Source organism: Zootoca vivipara, chromosome 4, assembly GCF_963506605.1.
Source record: "Zootoca vivipara chromosome 4, rZooViv1.1, whole genome shotgun sequence".
In the NCBI taxonomy this organism is placed as follows: Eukaryota; Metazoa; Chordata; class Lepidosauria; order Squamata; family Lacertidae; genus Zootoca; species Zootoca vivipara.
Genome location: NC_083279.1, coordinates 28190296 through 28203667, shown reverse-complemented (window position 1 = coordinate 28203667; position 13372 = coordinate 28190296). Strand labels below are relative to the sequence as shown.

At 43.1% G+C, this 13372-nt stretch overlaps 1 protein-coding gene across 4 annotated transcripts in view; it reads left to right on the top strand.

The window, feature by feature from the left end:
- The window catches only part of MAP4K4 (mitogen-activated protein kinase kinase kinase kinase 4), a 130636-nt gene that overhangs the window by 95253 nt on the left and 22011 nt on the right, over window positions 1-13372 (top strand). For 2 of the 4 annotated variants that reach the window (XM_035116245.2, XM_035116240.2), the window contains exons 14-20: window positions 782-868; window positions 1521-1724; window positions 3765-3926; window positions 7524-7754; window positions 8563-8669; window positions 9917-10068; window positions 11150-11247. In XM_035116245.2, the coding sequence (XP_034972136.1) occupies window positions 782-868; window positions 1521-1724; window positions 3765-3926; window positions 7524-7754; window positions 8563-8669; window positions 9917-10068; window positions 11150-11247 (1041 nt within the window). The remainder of the gene's footprint in view (window positions 1-781; window positions 869-1520; window positions 1725-3764; window positions 3927-7523; window positions 7755-8562; window positions 8670-9916; window positions 10069-11149; window positions 11248-13372) is intronic. The other 2 variants (XM_035116247.2, XM_035116248.2) reach the window with 1 other exon arrangement.

Genomic DNA, 13372 nt, shown 5'->3' with positions numbered 1-13372 from the left:
CCAGATGAAAAAGGCTTTTTTGGTCTTCTACCTGTTCTCTAGTGGATGTTCGTTTGTTTGTGTTCTGTCATAACCACCACATACTTGGGCAAGACTGGCATTGCTTTGATGACAGAGGCTAGGATAATTTACAGTCGAGGTTAGAGTTGTGTTTGGCAGAGTAGTTACCTGTGGGAAGCTTGCAAAAGGGATGCCTTAACGAAGCCTGGCTCTAGCTGTTGCTAACGGTTCATCACACAGTGCCTAAAACTAATTATTTTAATAAAAGTTGCATGTGGTTTTGCGTTGGCTGTGTTGGTAAGACTTGTTGTGTTTTTAACTCTCGGTTTGTTTCAAAAATACATTTTTTTGCTTATTTTTTCCCTTAATAAACATTTTTTTTCAAAATTCATCAGACAACCTAGGAACTCTTCCCACCTGACTTTCTCAAAAACCATCTTAGTCTTTTAGTGGAGTACTTTTCAGCCATTACTTTAGGTCAGTGTTTCCCAAACTTGGGCCTCCAGCTGTTTTTGGACTACAACTCCCATCATTCCTAGGTAACAGGATGTGGTCAAGGATGATGGGAGATGTAGTCCAAAAACAGCTGGAGGCCTAAGTTTGGGAAACACTGCTTTAGGTGATAGGGTTTTCTTAACTTGTTCACTGAGGATTCACAAGAAGCGATTCACCAGAAGTGAATTGTCACCTGAAGGTTGCCTGGGGTGGTTTTGCTACTCAGGTGGTTTCGATGCATTCCTGTTGTGAACAATTTTATTGCTGGGTAATTTCTGTGTGACAGGAGTATATCAGGCGACAGCTAGAAGAGGAGCAGCGGCACTTGGAAATTCTTCAGCAGCAGCTGCTCCAGGAGCAGGCCATGTTACTGGTAACGCACCTGTATCTGTTTTTGTTCAGTAGCAATAGGTTTTTTTTCCCTTTGGCTGGTGTCCCAGGCTTCTCCCAGTTGGACACAACTGAGCTTTACTGTATGCATAATAGAACTTGGAACAAAAGCCATTTATGTCATAGCGCATTGGGTTGGCAGGCACATGTGAAAATTACTGTATCACAGTGCAATAAGAGTAGATTTATGTTTTTAAAGTTGGGGATATACTGGCTTGGTAGTCAAGTTTTTTTGTTTTTTGTTTTTTGTTTTTGGAACAGCCCTCCTTAGAATAACGAGAGTGCAGACCATAATATTTATTCTTCTTATTATTAAACACTGAATATAAAGGTCAGGTTGTTGTCGCCTTTCCTCTTCCCTTCCCCTACCTCGCCTCCAAAAATACACTGTCCTTCAAGATTACACTTGATTGCTCATCTTTTTAAAAATAATTTAATTAATTAAAGCGCCACTGTTCCTGTAGGTTTCCAGTCTTGCTCAGGTTAGCATAAAACATCGCCAAGAAAAAAACCAATACCAAAACCCAATACGTGCTCCTTGGGGTCCAGTTTTAATGGTTGGTACACACGGTTGCATTGTAGCAACAGTATACCCTTGGTATTCACGTCTTGAATGCTGACCTGTTTTCTCAAAGGAGTACAGATGGCGGGAAATGGAAGAGCACCGACAAGCAGAGAGGCTGCAGCGCCAGTTGCAACAGGAGCAGGCGTATCTCTTGTCGCTTCAGCATGACCATAGGCGGCAACAGCAGCAGCAGCAGCAACAAGAAAGGAATAAACAAAATTACCTTACTCCTGAGCCTAAATCCCATTACGAGCCTTCTGAAAGACCACGGGAGGTAACTGATGTCTCAAGGCTTTGAAATTTAGCAAGCTTTCTTCAATGCTTATTCATTTAAAACAGGGACGTCCAACTCCCAATAGACTGCGATCTACTCACAGTATAAAAAAACTGGCAGTGATCTACCCATTGTCGTTGGATGGAACACAGTTGTTGAGCTTTTTTGGGAAAGCCAGAGTTGTGGAACTTTTTTTTTTTTAGGAGGACAAAGTTGTTGAGCTTCCTTTTCTTTTTTGGTGTGTGTGTGTGTGAAGGAGATCACTGAGGGTCCAAAGATATACCAGGAACACCCTGTGATCTACCAGTAGATCACAATCTACCTGTTGGACATGCCTGATTCAAAACATTTATGCTCCATATAGATAGATGATAGATAGATAGATAGTCCAATGAACTCAAGGAGGACTACATAGTTCCTCTAGTTTATTTACAATTATTATTTATTTATTATTTATTTACAATTATTTATTACAGTTATTCTGCAAAGTAACTGAATCCGCTGCCTTTGCAGAGATTCCCAGTCCTGGATGTTGAATAGCATTGGGAACCAGTGTGCTTCAGAGGTTACACCCCTGGAAAAATGGGACTATGATTCTGTGATTCTTTTAAAGTCTTTTAGGATTGGATCTATTTCTGCCCATTCTGTATGCAAGTGACCATTATATCATTTTGCAGCAATAGATTCCATATATGTGTGTAATTTCATGTACATTATATGGAGAATGCCGCTACCAACCCTCTGGAGGAACCGAGTGTGATGAATACACAGTAGGCAAGGATCAGAGGTGGGCTGATTTTTCAGTTTTTCAGCCATTCTTGAGCTTCTCATTGAGAAACTGATAAACCTTCTAAGGGACTCCTGGGTTTTCATGCACACACTTTGCAAACCTTTGCAGTGGATCATTATGTAGAAACACTGTTGTTCTATTAGCACCGTTTCCCCCCATTTCTGGCCGTGTGTGTGTGTGTGAGAGAGAGAGAGTAGTTGTTGATATATAGATATACCGTGTTTCTCATAAAATAAGACGTACCTATAAAATAAGCCATGGCAGGATTTTCATGCGTTGAAAAAATATAAGACATACCCCGAAAATAAGCCGTAGTGCTAGGCGCAGTACTGGAGGGCGCCAAGGAAGAGGAAGAGGCCTGTTGGGTTGTGTCCCGGAACCGGATGCTGCCACTGCTACAGCCCCACCAAAACACCCAGCAGCGCACGCCGAGTGGAGTCCCGAGCCAGCGGGACCCAGCAATGCCCAGCAGTGCACGCTGAGTGGAGCCCCGAGCCAGCAGGACCAGCAGCGCCACGCAGAGTGCCCTGAGCCAGCGGAACCCAGCAATGCTCTGTAGCACTTTGAATCCTTCTCCTGCTGCGGCTCGGGGTGCTCTGCGTGGTGCTGCTGGGCACTTTGTCAGCGCTTCAGCAGCAGCGGCAACAACCAGTTCCGGGCGCTGAGCCGTGGCAGGAAGAGGAGGATACTTGCCAGGTCGGCGCCGCGAGTCCGCCAAGTGACCCTGCTGCTGAAGCGCTGACAAAGTGCCCAGCAGTGCCGCGTGGAGCGCCCTGGGCCTCCGGGAGCCAGCAGCAGCAGCAGCAGGAGGAGGAGGAGGAGGAGGAGGATGCCTGCTGGGTTGGCGTCCGGCAGCGCCATGCGCCCCGAGCCAGTGGGACTCAGCAGCAGCAATGCCGGCCACGGCAGGAGGAGTACCATACAGTACTTACCGGTAATAATAAAAAAATAAGAACCCCCCCCCCCCGAAAATAAGCCATAGGCTTATTTTCTTGAGTAAAAATAAATATAAGACGATGTCTTATTTTAGGAGAAACACAGTATATAGATATATATAGATATTGTCTAGTGTAACACCTTAGAGACCAACTAAGTTTGTTCTTGGTATAAGCTTTGTAGCTGATGTAACTTTTGCAAAGTTTTGTCATACCTGGTATTCTTTGAAATCCCACGAAAGCCGCAGACAATCTTCCCATTCAAATGTGGCCGTGCAAGTCCAGCTCACATACTTTTTTTGGTTTTTCTTTCAGGTTGACGATAGATATAGGAAAAATAACCAGGGCTCCCCTGAAGCACAGTCTAAACAGACGAGCAAAGTGTTGGAGCCACCAGTGCCTTCAAGATCAGAGTCCTTTTCAAATGGAAATTCCGAGCCTGTTCAGCCTTCACTGCAAAAGCCAATGGAACCACAGGTAAAGGCAGAAAAGGTCTCTGGGAGAAGTATGTGGGAAGCTGATGAATGACCGAGAGGTCTGGAAAGCCACAGATACAAAGGATAAACGTGAGGATGACTGTATCTTGGAAAACACGTTCATGATGTGTGAATGGCTTGTAACTCCTGCGCTAAGCCAAGCTAGCTAACACTGCACTTGCACCTCCTTTTTTTCTTTTCTCTTGGTAAAACTTAAACTTACTCTGACTTCCTGCAGCTTTCCTTAAAAGTTCGGTGGATTGTAAGGAAGGAAAATGTGTTTTAGTGTATTCTGTTGAAAAACTTGCGATGAAATACAGAAACACTTGCATTCCGCCTGCTGACTTGATCTTTTGGAAGGACAGCGATGCCAGCAATTGACCCAGAATCTCGTTCCTTTTTAATGGTGGTTTCCCTTAAAATTCCTCCAATGACAGCTGAGTCATCTAGTGGCATGACTTAAGTAGCAAACTACTTATGGCAAAAAGAAACAAACCACTGAGTTGCAATTCTGCAATCAAGCAGACTCACTCCGTCTGTAAAAGCAGTCTTGGCCCAGACAGCCATGCAACCAGATCTCCAGGTGTAATTTCACCTTCATGACTGCTTTTGAGGGATGATTCCTTTGGCTACAAACAATATTTCACTGATATGTTACCCTTTCATTATACTTAAGGATTAAAAACAAAACAGAGCAGGGTGACTGGGTTCCTAGTTGAATTCATTTCATGGGATTCTCTTTGTATATTTGTGGGTGACACCATATAGGTACAGTGAAACCTCGGTTTATGAACACCTCGGTTTATGAATTTTCGGTTTATGAACACCACGGACCCATCTGGAGCGGATTAATTCATTTTCCATTACTTTCAATGGGAAAGTTTGCTTCAGTTTATGAACGCTTCAGTTTAAGTACTCCGTGGACTGTCTGGAACGGATTAATCCACTTTCCATTACTTTCAATGGGAAAGCTCGCTTCAGTTTATGAACACTTCAGTTTATGAACAGACTTCCGGAACCAATTGTGTTCATAAACCGAGGTACCACTGTATAATATATTTTCAGAAGTAGCCATCTCTACCTTTTTAGCCTTGTTAAGGTACAAGCTATATACAAACAGGTTGTTGTTCACCTGTGTAACACAAGTGCAGAACCCCCTTTTATTTTGAGGTGATGAGTTAGAAGAAAGTAACTTGTTTTTTTGAAAACGTTAGCCATTTTTGTAAATATTTGGCTATTACATTTTAATAACTCTTTGAAAACCTGTACAGTGGCATAGGTTGTCAGTAGAAGCTCAAGAAGAAAACATTTCTAAATATCTCTAAAATGCAGTTTTAATATAATACATTTATGCTAGAAACTTGGGGCAAAACAAATTGGCTGCTTCAAATCACTATGTGAAATTGTGGTGGTGGTGTCAATTGGGATGGCATTTTGCCCCCCTTTTAATTTCCTGTCTTCTTTGTCCTTGAACCACTTAGAATTCCTTAGTTTTTTCTAAGTTTGCAGTCTTACTCCATCTACTTGACTCCTGGGTTGGGTTCCTCATTCATTAGCTCCTCCTACACTCTGGCGATTTTGTACAATATCCCCTTATGACATTTTAATCTCGGCAACACATGATCCTTTTTTTCTGGATCTAAAAGAAGCTGGCCTGCAAACTGTTAAGAGCCTGTTGAGCTGAACATTCCATGCCGGTAGATCAGCCAAAATAATCAGGGACTTTATTGCCATAATCAGAATTTGAGACACCCACAATACGTGTTCTGAACAAACACACATATACATCCACTTTCTCACACTCTTGTTGCATTTAATTTTGCCCGTTGCTCACTGTGCTCAAGAGTTCTGTGATTACTTGTTTGTAGGGTGAGCTTGAATCTGGACTACTTCCCAGATTAATAGAAATGGGGTAAATTTGGAAGCATCGAGGAAAACATTTCCATTTCCTTTCAAAATATTTGGGGGGGGGGAAGAGAGGAAATTGCTCTAGTGTGTTTATTTACTTTTTAAAAATGTCCTTAATGAGGTGTGCAGGCCGTGGTGGAAAAGAGTAATTTGTAAAATTATATATACCGTATATTCCGGCGTATAAGACGACCCACAACTTTTCCAGTTAAAATATAAAGTTTGGGATATACTCGCTGTATAAGAAATACGACCCTCAACTTTTGAGAAGATTTTCCTGGGTTAAAAAGTACAGTGGTACCTCGCAAGACGAATGCCCTGCAAGACGAATTTTTCGCAAGACGAATGTGTCTTGCGATCTGATGGTGACTCGCAAGACTAATTCGTTTTGTGAAAAATTCATCTTGCAAATCACGGTTTCCCATAGGAATGCATTGAAATTTAATTAATGCGTTCCTATGGGCAAAAAAAGAAATTTCAATGCATTCCTATGGGAAACCGCGATTCGCAAGACGAATTTTTCGCAAAATGAAATGACTCGCGGAATGAATTAAATTCATCTTGTGAGGCACCACTGTAGTCTTATACGCAGGAATATAAAGTAAGTATATCCCCAAAAGAGGTGGCACTGAATCGTTATTGCAAGGGTTCCCTTGGAGGGTTCAGAGTTAACTATGGATTTAAAGCTGTGCTTCCATAGTGTGTGTGGTCATATTTATGTGTTGTCTCTAATGTGTATCTCTAGTATAAATTAGCTGTGACACATACAATATGTGTATATTGTTTTTTTATACAGCATAGTGTATGTGCATGTATCATATATATGCGCGCGTGTGCACATATATAAATACATTGACTCCTGAAAATGTAAAGGGTGTCTTATTTTTGTTCTATGTGATTCTGTCTTAATGCCTTAAAAGCAACTTACTGCATGATCTAAAGATGCCGGCAAATTGTTTCGAAGCTAATATGTACCGTACTTCTCTGTGTATAACACGCCCCCATGTATAACATGCCCCCTATTTTGGGGGGACTAAAAATTAAGAAAATGGGGGGAGATTGCACAGAGTTGTTGAGCTTTTTTAAGGCACTAACACACACACACACACACACACACACACACACACACACACACGTCGCAACAGCCTCCTAACGTCTGTCCCCTTGCCAGCAGAAGCAGCCTTTTGCCCGCCCAATTGCCGCAGCAACATCCAATCAACACTATCCGTTGCCGCAGACACCAATAACACACTGCAGACCATCTCCGCCTCGCGGCATAAACCAATCCCACTTCCCCCCCTAGGCAATTTTCAGTAAATTTCAGTAAAAACATGGAAGAGTACGGTATTTGCCAATATTATTTCATACTATTCCTTTTTGATTTGATACTTGGATTGAAAATTTTCATCCGGCATAGGTTCTGCGAGATGGCACCTGCCCTTACCTCTTCCCATTAATTTCTTCCCCCCAAAAAAACCTGATTTTATGTTCTCTGTGAACCTCCCTTGCTTTTAAGCTCGTATTGATTTTCAACCACACGCGTGCCTTACATCATATCCCAAGTTGTGCTTATCCCGCCACCCAAACACCCTCTTTGCCTTTTTTATTCTGTGTTTTGATTGGGGGTGGGGGGGAGAGGCCCGTGTGAACGGAACGCATTGAATGTTCTATGTTTTGTTTTCTTCGTAAGGTACAGTGGTCCCACCTGGCATCTCTCAAGAACAATGTTTCCCCTGTCTCGCGGTCCCATTCCTTCAGTGACCCTTCTCCCAAATTTGCACATCACCACCTTCGCTCTCAGGACCCAAATCCACCTTCACGCAGTGAAGTGCTAAGTCAGAGTTCTGACTCTAAGTCTGAGGTACCCGACCCCACCCAAAAGGCCTGGGCTAGATCAGACAGTGACGAGGTGCCTCCAAGGGTAAGAAAGTAGAAAGACAGAATTTTGAATTTATTTGTTTTTTAAAACAAAAAGCAAAACAAAAGTAATGGAAGGCATGTGCTAGATTTTTAGCTAGTGAATTGCACACCCATAAGAATGACACTGGTATCAGAAATAGTACTTTAGGCAAGGAGGTCTCCCTCCCCTTCTTCAGCCAAGATGTTGCAGGAATTTCTGCCCTAACTTAACACAAAAATGCCGTATGGGCGGTGGCTGTTATATAGAAGTAAAATATTATGCCAAGTGATGTAGAGAAGAAAGCTTATGATTAGCTGAAAGCTAACTCTTTGCCTCTAAATGGAATATCAGGCTTTAAACCAGTAGAGTTTCGTTGAGATATTTCTGTCCACAAAGAAAGTGTTTTCTTGCTTGGTTTACTTCTGTCAAATATAATCTTGCTTTCCCCCAGTTCTCTGCCTTCTACTGATCCATTACTAGGCACTTGTTGGCTCCTTAGAGCTTAATTTCCTAAATTTCCCATGCTATTATAGCAGATTGCTTTTTGCAACCCTTGCTTCAAAGTCCTGTGTTCTAAACCGTCATGGTAGTCTGTGAATGGGTATATGTGTTTGTTTGCTAGTTACCTACTAAACTCTTACGTTCTTTCCAGCATCTTAGATGCAGTCCAAAATGAGCTTAAGGACTCTAGTTGGTGAATTATTTTAGAACTATTTTGCTCAAAATGCCAGTGTTTTAATAATGTACCCCAACGCATTGTTGCAGCAACATTTTTTTATTTTTTATTTGCTATGCCGTGTTATCTGAATTGTTTACTCTTCCATGCAAGGTACCTGTGAGAACAACATCCAGATCACCTGTGTTATCTCGCCGAGATTCACCGCTGCAGGGCAGTGGACAGCAAAATAACCAAGCAGGTCAAAGAAATTCCACAAGGTTTGTGGTATTGGGTTTCCCACTTTGTCTATTGGGAGGAGCAGATTGGAATCCATTGTTCCCCCAAAACACTTGTAAGGCAGTTTCTGCTATATCTGAGCAGCTCCTAAGGTCAGGTTTATACAGTCTCATATAAGAAATTATCTCACGCCATTCAACTATAGTTGGTTTTCTTTTGGAACCACATCTTAAAGCATGTTCATAGGTAGTGGAGGCAAAAGGCTTTGAATGACTCTTAGTCAAGATGCTCTGAGTGGGAACCAACTCCCCCCAATTGCACCCACCTCTTCCTCTCACCTGTTGTCTATTCTCATGCTTCCTCCTCTTGGGATCGGTCCATAACACCTCTCAGTAGGAGAGCACAAGCCATGTGAAAGTTACTGCTTCTTCTCCTTGCTCCTCTCAGTAATTGCTCATTCAGAGAGGGCTACGAGGCTTATAGGGATTGGAAGTGGGCAATCTGCTGTGGCTTGATAATGCTGGTCCTGGACACTGGGCCTGTTCGTAGTGTTTGTCTGATTGTATCTCCAGCTAGAGATAACCTGAAAGCAATTGTTCATGTGCCATGAAGTGCTTGTTCGGCTTAGAATCATAGAATTGCAGAGTTGGAACAAACTTCAGGCATTTCAAGAATTCATTCTGACTACTCAGGAGAACGTGAGATTAGAACAACAACAACAACAACAACAACAACAACAACAACAACAACAACAACATAATTTATTATTTATACCCCGCCCATCTGGTTGGATTTCCCCAGCCACTCTGGGCAGCTCCCAACCAAATATTAAAAACACAATACAGCATTAAACATTAAAAACTTCCCTAAGCAGGGCTGCCTTAAGATTTCTTTTAAAAGTAAGATAGTTGCTAATTTCCTTGACATCTGATGGGAGGGCGTTCCACAGGGCAGGCAGCACTACGGAGAAGGCCCTCTGCCTGGTTCCCTGCAACCTCACTTCTTGGTTTGAGGGAACTGCCAGAAGGCCCTCGACACTGGACCTCAGTGTCCGGGCAGAACAATGGGGGTGGAGATGCTCCTTCAGGTATACTGGGCCGAGGCCGTTTAGGGCTTTCAAGGTCAGCACCAACACTTTGAATTGTGCTTGGAAATGTACTGGGATAGTGACAGAGGACTAAGAATGTCTTCCAGAAAAAAGAAGCATTGTTAAGGCCATAAAACAAAACATTAACCTTAAACAAATTTTTAATTTTTTTAAAAAAATTATTTTTACTTTTCCACATAGCAATATAGAACCTCGCCTGCTCTGGGAAAGAGTGGAGAAGCTTGTGCCAAGACCTGGGAGTGGAAGTTCCTCTGGTTCCAGCAATTCCAGTTCACAGCCCGGGTCACATCCTGGGTCCCAGAGCGGATCGGGAGAGAGATTCCGAATGAGATGTAAGACACGACGTTTTCTCTCGCTTTGTCCTTAGGAGGCTACAGATTAATCTGCATTCTTCTTTCGTATTTGTTGGTTCACTCAGGCCAGGGGTGGCGAACCTTTTTGGCTCCCTGCAAGCCAACTTGCAACAGGTGGGCGGGACAACCTACCTGCCAGTCACATGACACCATTATGCCCACATATGATTGACAGCTGTCAGAATTCCTCCAAAGTGCCCAGCACCCACCAGACTGTGGGGCACTTGGAGTGTTGCCAGCCCTAAGCTTAGTGTTTGAGGAGAAGCTCCAATCATAGGGTTGGCAAGCTGCTACTTTCCCCCTCCCCATCAGCTAAATTTGCAAGTGTTGACTGAGCAAGCCAACGCCTGCAAAAAGTAGGTTTCTTCCTCTCCCCTAACCTGCCAACGGCTGATGAGGATGGGGTAGAAAGAAACTGGCTTTTTGCAAGCTGTGAGAGTGACTTGCAGCTGATGCCTGCAGACGGCAGCCTTTCACATAGGGCTTACAAAGCACTTCTCTTTCTTCCCTACCCCAGGGAGAAAGTGCACAGCCAGCCATGGCAGGATTTAATCCCCTCTCAGTTGATGAGCAGGGATTTAAATCCTGATGCTTTGGCCGAAGATACCTGTTCCCTGCTAGGAACAGATGGGGCAGCCAGCGCAGAAATGGACCCCACCCTCCTTGCCCATAAGTACCAGCAGCCATTTGATAGGTGGGTGGGCATCAGGGGAAATGGCTTCATAGGCCTACTTCAGTGTTTCTCAAACTTGGGTCTTGATAACTGTTGTTGGACTACAATTCCCGTCATCTCTGACCACTGGTCCTGCTAGCCAGGGATGATGGGAGTTGTAGTCCAGCAAGAGCTGGAGCCCAAAGTTTGAGAAATAGTGGCCCAACTGGTGGGCCAGGATTGGCCCACAGGTTCCAGGTTCCCCACCCCTGATTAATTGATTTAAGGTATCAGTGGAGAAATAAGATGTATTGAAATATTAAAACTCCTATTTCTTTAACATTCCTCTTAATTTGCAGTTAACTAATTTGTTCTTTTCCTACCTCTTTTTGGTCTTTATTCATGTAGCATCGTCAAAATCTGAAGGTTCACCATCGCAACGTAGTGAAAATGCAACAAAAAAACCGGAAGAGAAGAAGGAAGCTTTCAGACCTAGCAAAACTGTGGTGAGGCTCTCAAACTATGTTACCTCCTCATCTGTGTCTGATACATAGCATAAAAGCTTGTCGTGTGAAGTTTTACATAAAAGACGGCCTACTGATACGTTTAAGGTGCAGGAGTGGAGAGTTAAGAAGGGGGAAAAAGTTGGAAATGTTGGAAAGTTACATGAAAAAACTTATTTTCATATATTTTTTGTTAGATATTCACTCAAGTTAAATCATGTGAACAAACAAGCAACACCGTACCGAGTTAATACATTTTTTTGGAAAATATTTTTACTATTTTATTTCATTTTATTATTTGTACCACGCCCATCATGCTGGCGTTGCCCCAGCCTCTCTGGACACATGCCGAGTGCATTAATGCATATCCTGGAAAAAGTACACAAACCCTTCTAAATGGATAGTTTTCAATTTATTGAGGAGGTGTCCACATAGAAGCTTTCTGTACATGATGCTTCTCTTGCATTGCTTAAATCAGGCACCCCCAAACTTTGGCCCTCCAGATGTTTTGGACTACAGTTCCCATTATCCCTGACCACTTGTCCCCTTAGCTAGGGATCATGGGAGTTGTAGGCCAAAACATCTGGAGCGCCGCAGTTTGGGGATGCCTGGCTTAAATCTCTACTCAAAGTGAGCAGGACACTCTTCTATAGTTCAGTTTGCTAATAGGCAACATACCCGCATATACTTGAGTATGCCGACCCGAATATAAGCCGAGGCACCTAATTTTACCTCAAAAAACCGGGAAAACTTATTGACTTGAGTATAAGCCAAGGGTGGAAAATGCAGCAGCTACTGGTAAATTTCAAAAATAAAAATAAATACTGTCCTATGCCTTTCCCAGCTGTTGGCGGCGGGGTGGGGGGAGAAGCGACGAGGAAGGATCCCTTCCTCGCCTTTTCTCCCTCCCCGCCTCCTCGCACAGAGCAGGCATAGGACGGGGGTTCGGAGAGTTGCAGCGCAGCACTTCTCCGAACCCCCGGTCCTGTGCCTTTCTCCGCCGCCTCCCGCCTCACTCAAATATAAGCCGAGGGCGGCTTTTTCAGCACATTTTTGGTGCTGAAAAAGTAGGCTTATACTTGAGTATATATGGTAGTTCTATATTTGTAATAGTAAGAGCTATCAGATTTGCAACAATCCTAGCTATCTGTGGCAAGAAGCTGCAATTCCAGTAACCATTTGATAGTCATTTCTGAAGTACATAAAATTGCCATATTTGAATTTTTATTTTATCCTGTTTTTGGAAAATGGTGTTGCTGGAAATAATAGAAACGTGGCTGCGAAGAGTTTTAGAATATACTGGTAGAAGAGATGGTAGTTGCGCTGGACTAGGCTAGTTCCCTAAACGTTCCCCTGTTGCTTCCTTCCCAAAGCCCAGGAAGCTTCTGCCTGGCTTAGGGAAGGAGGTGTAATGCTCTGTGGTCCGCTGCCACCTTCCTAATATGTAGTTCCGTCCTGAAATTATGAAGACATAGTAGTTCTCTCTGAATTGTTGAGATGCATCCTGTACTGTAGTACCAGGCACACATGCTGTGCTCTTACTGTCTGCAAAGGAAATAGCTGTAGCTCTTAACTATACAAATTAGATCAAAGAAACTGAAGAAAGTCTGCATGTGGCAAAGCCAATTATAAGGATTCTTGCTTGGACGGTCTGTGAAAGTGTGTCGTTAGTATAGTACAAGCTTTTTGCTGCCCTGGCCTGGTGACCATTAGTTACTGGTTGGCTGTCGGAAGGAGATGATAACCCTGAGCAAGCGTTCTTCTCTTCAAACAAATGGCAAGGCGCAGCTAACAACTACTTTTAGAATTGGACTGAAAACTCCTGCTTTTTCAAAGTACAGTGTTCTTCATTTTAAATGAATATTGCCTATCAAAATGCATCACTGAAACAGAGCAACAATGATACCATGAGTAAAATGCCACATAACAACTCTTTTTGTGTTGTTCCTTCCAAATATCTAGCAGAGCCTTTCAAGTTGTCCCCTTCATGTTACAGTTTTCCTAACGCGTGTATGTGTAGAATGGTTGAAAACGCAAGTCTGTTATCTCCCACTACGGTCCTGATTCCTACTCATAATATTGTTGTAGCTCATTGTTTTGAGTCCTATTCCTTTGTTCCTAAATGGCA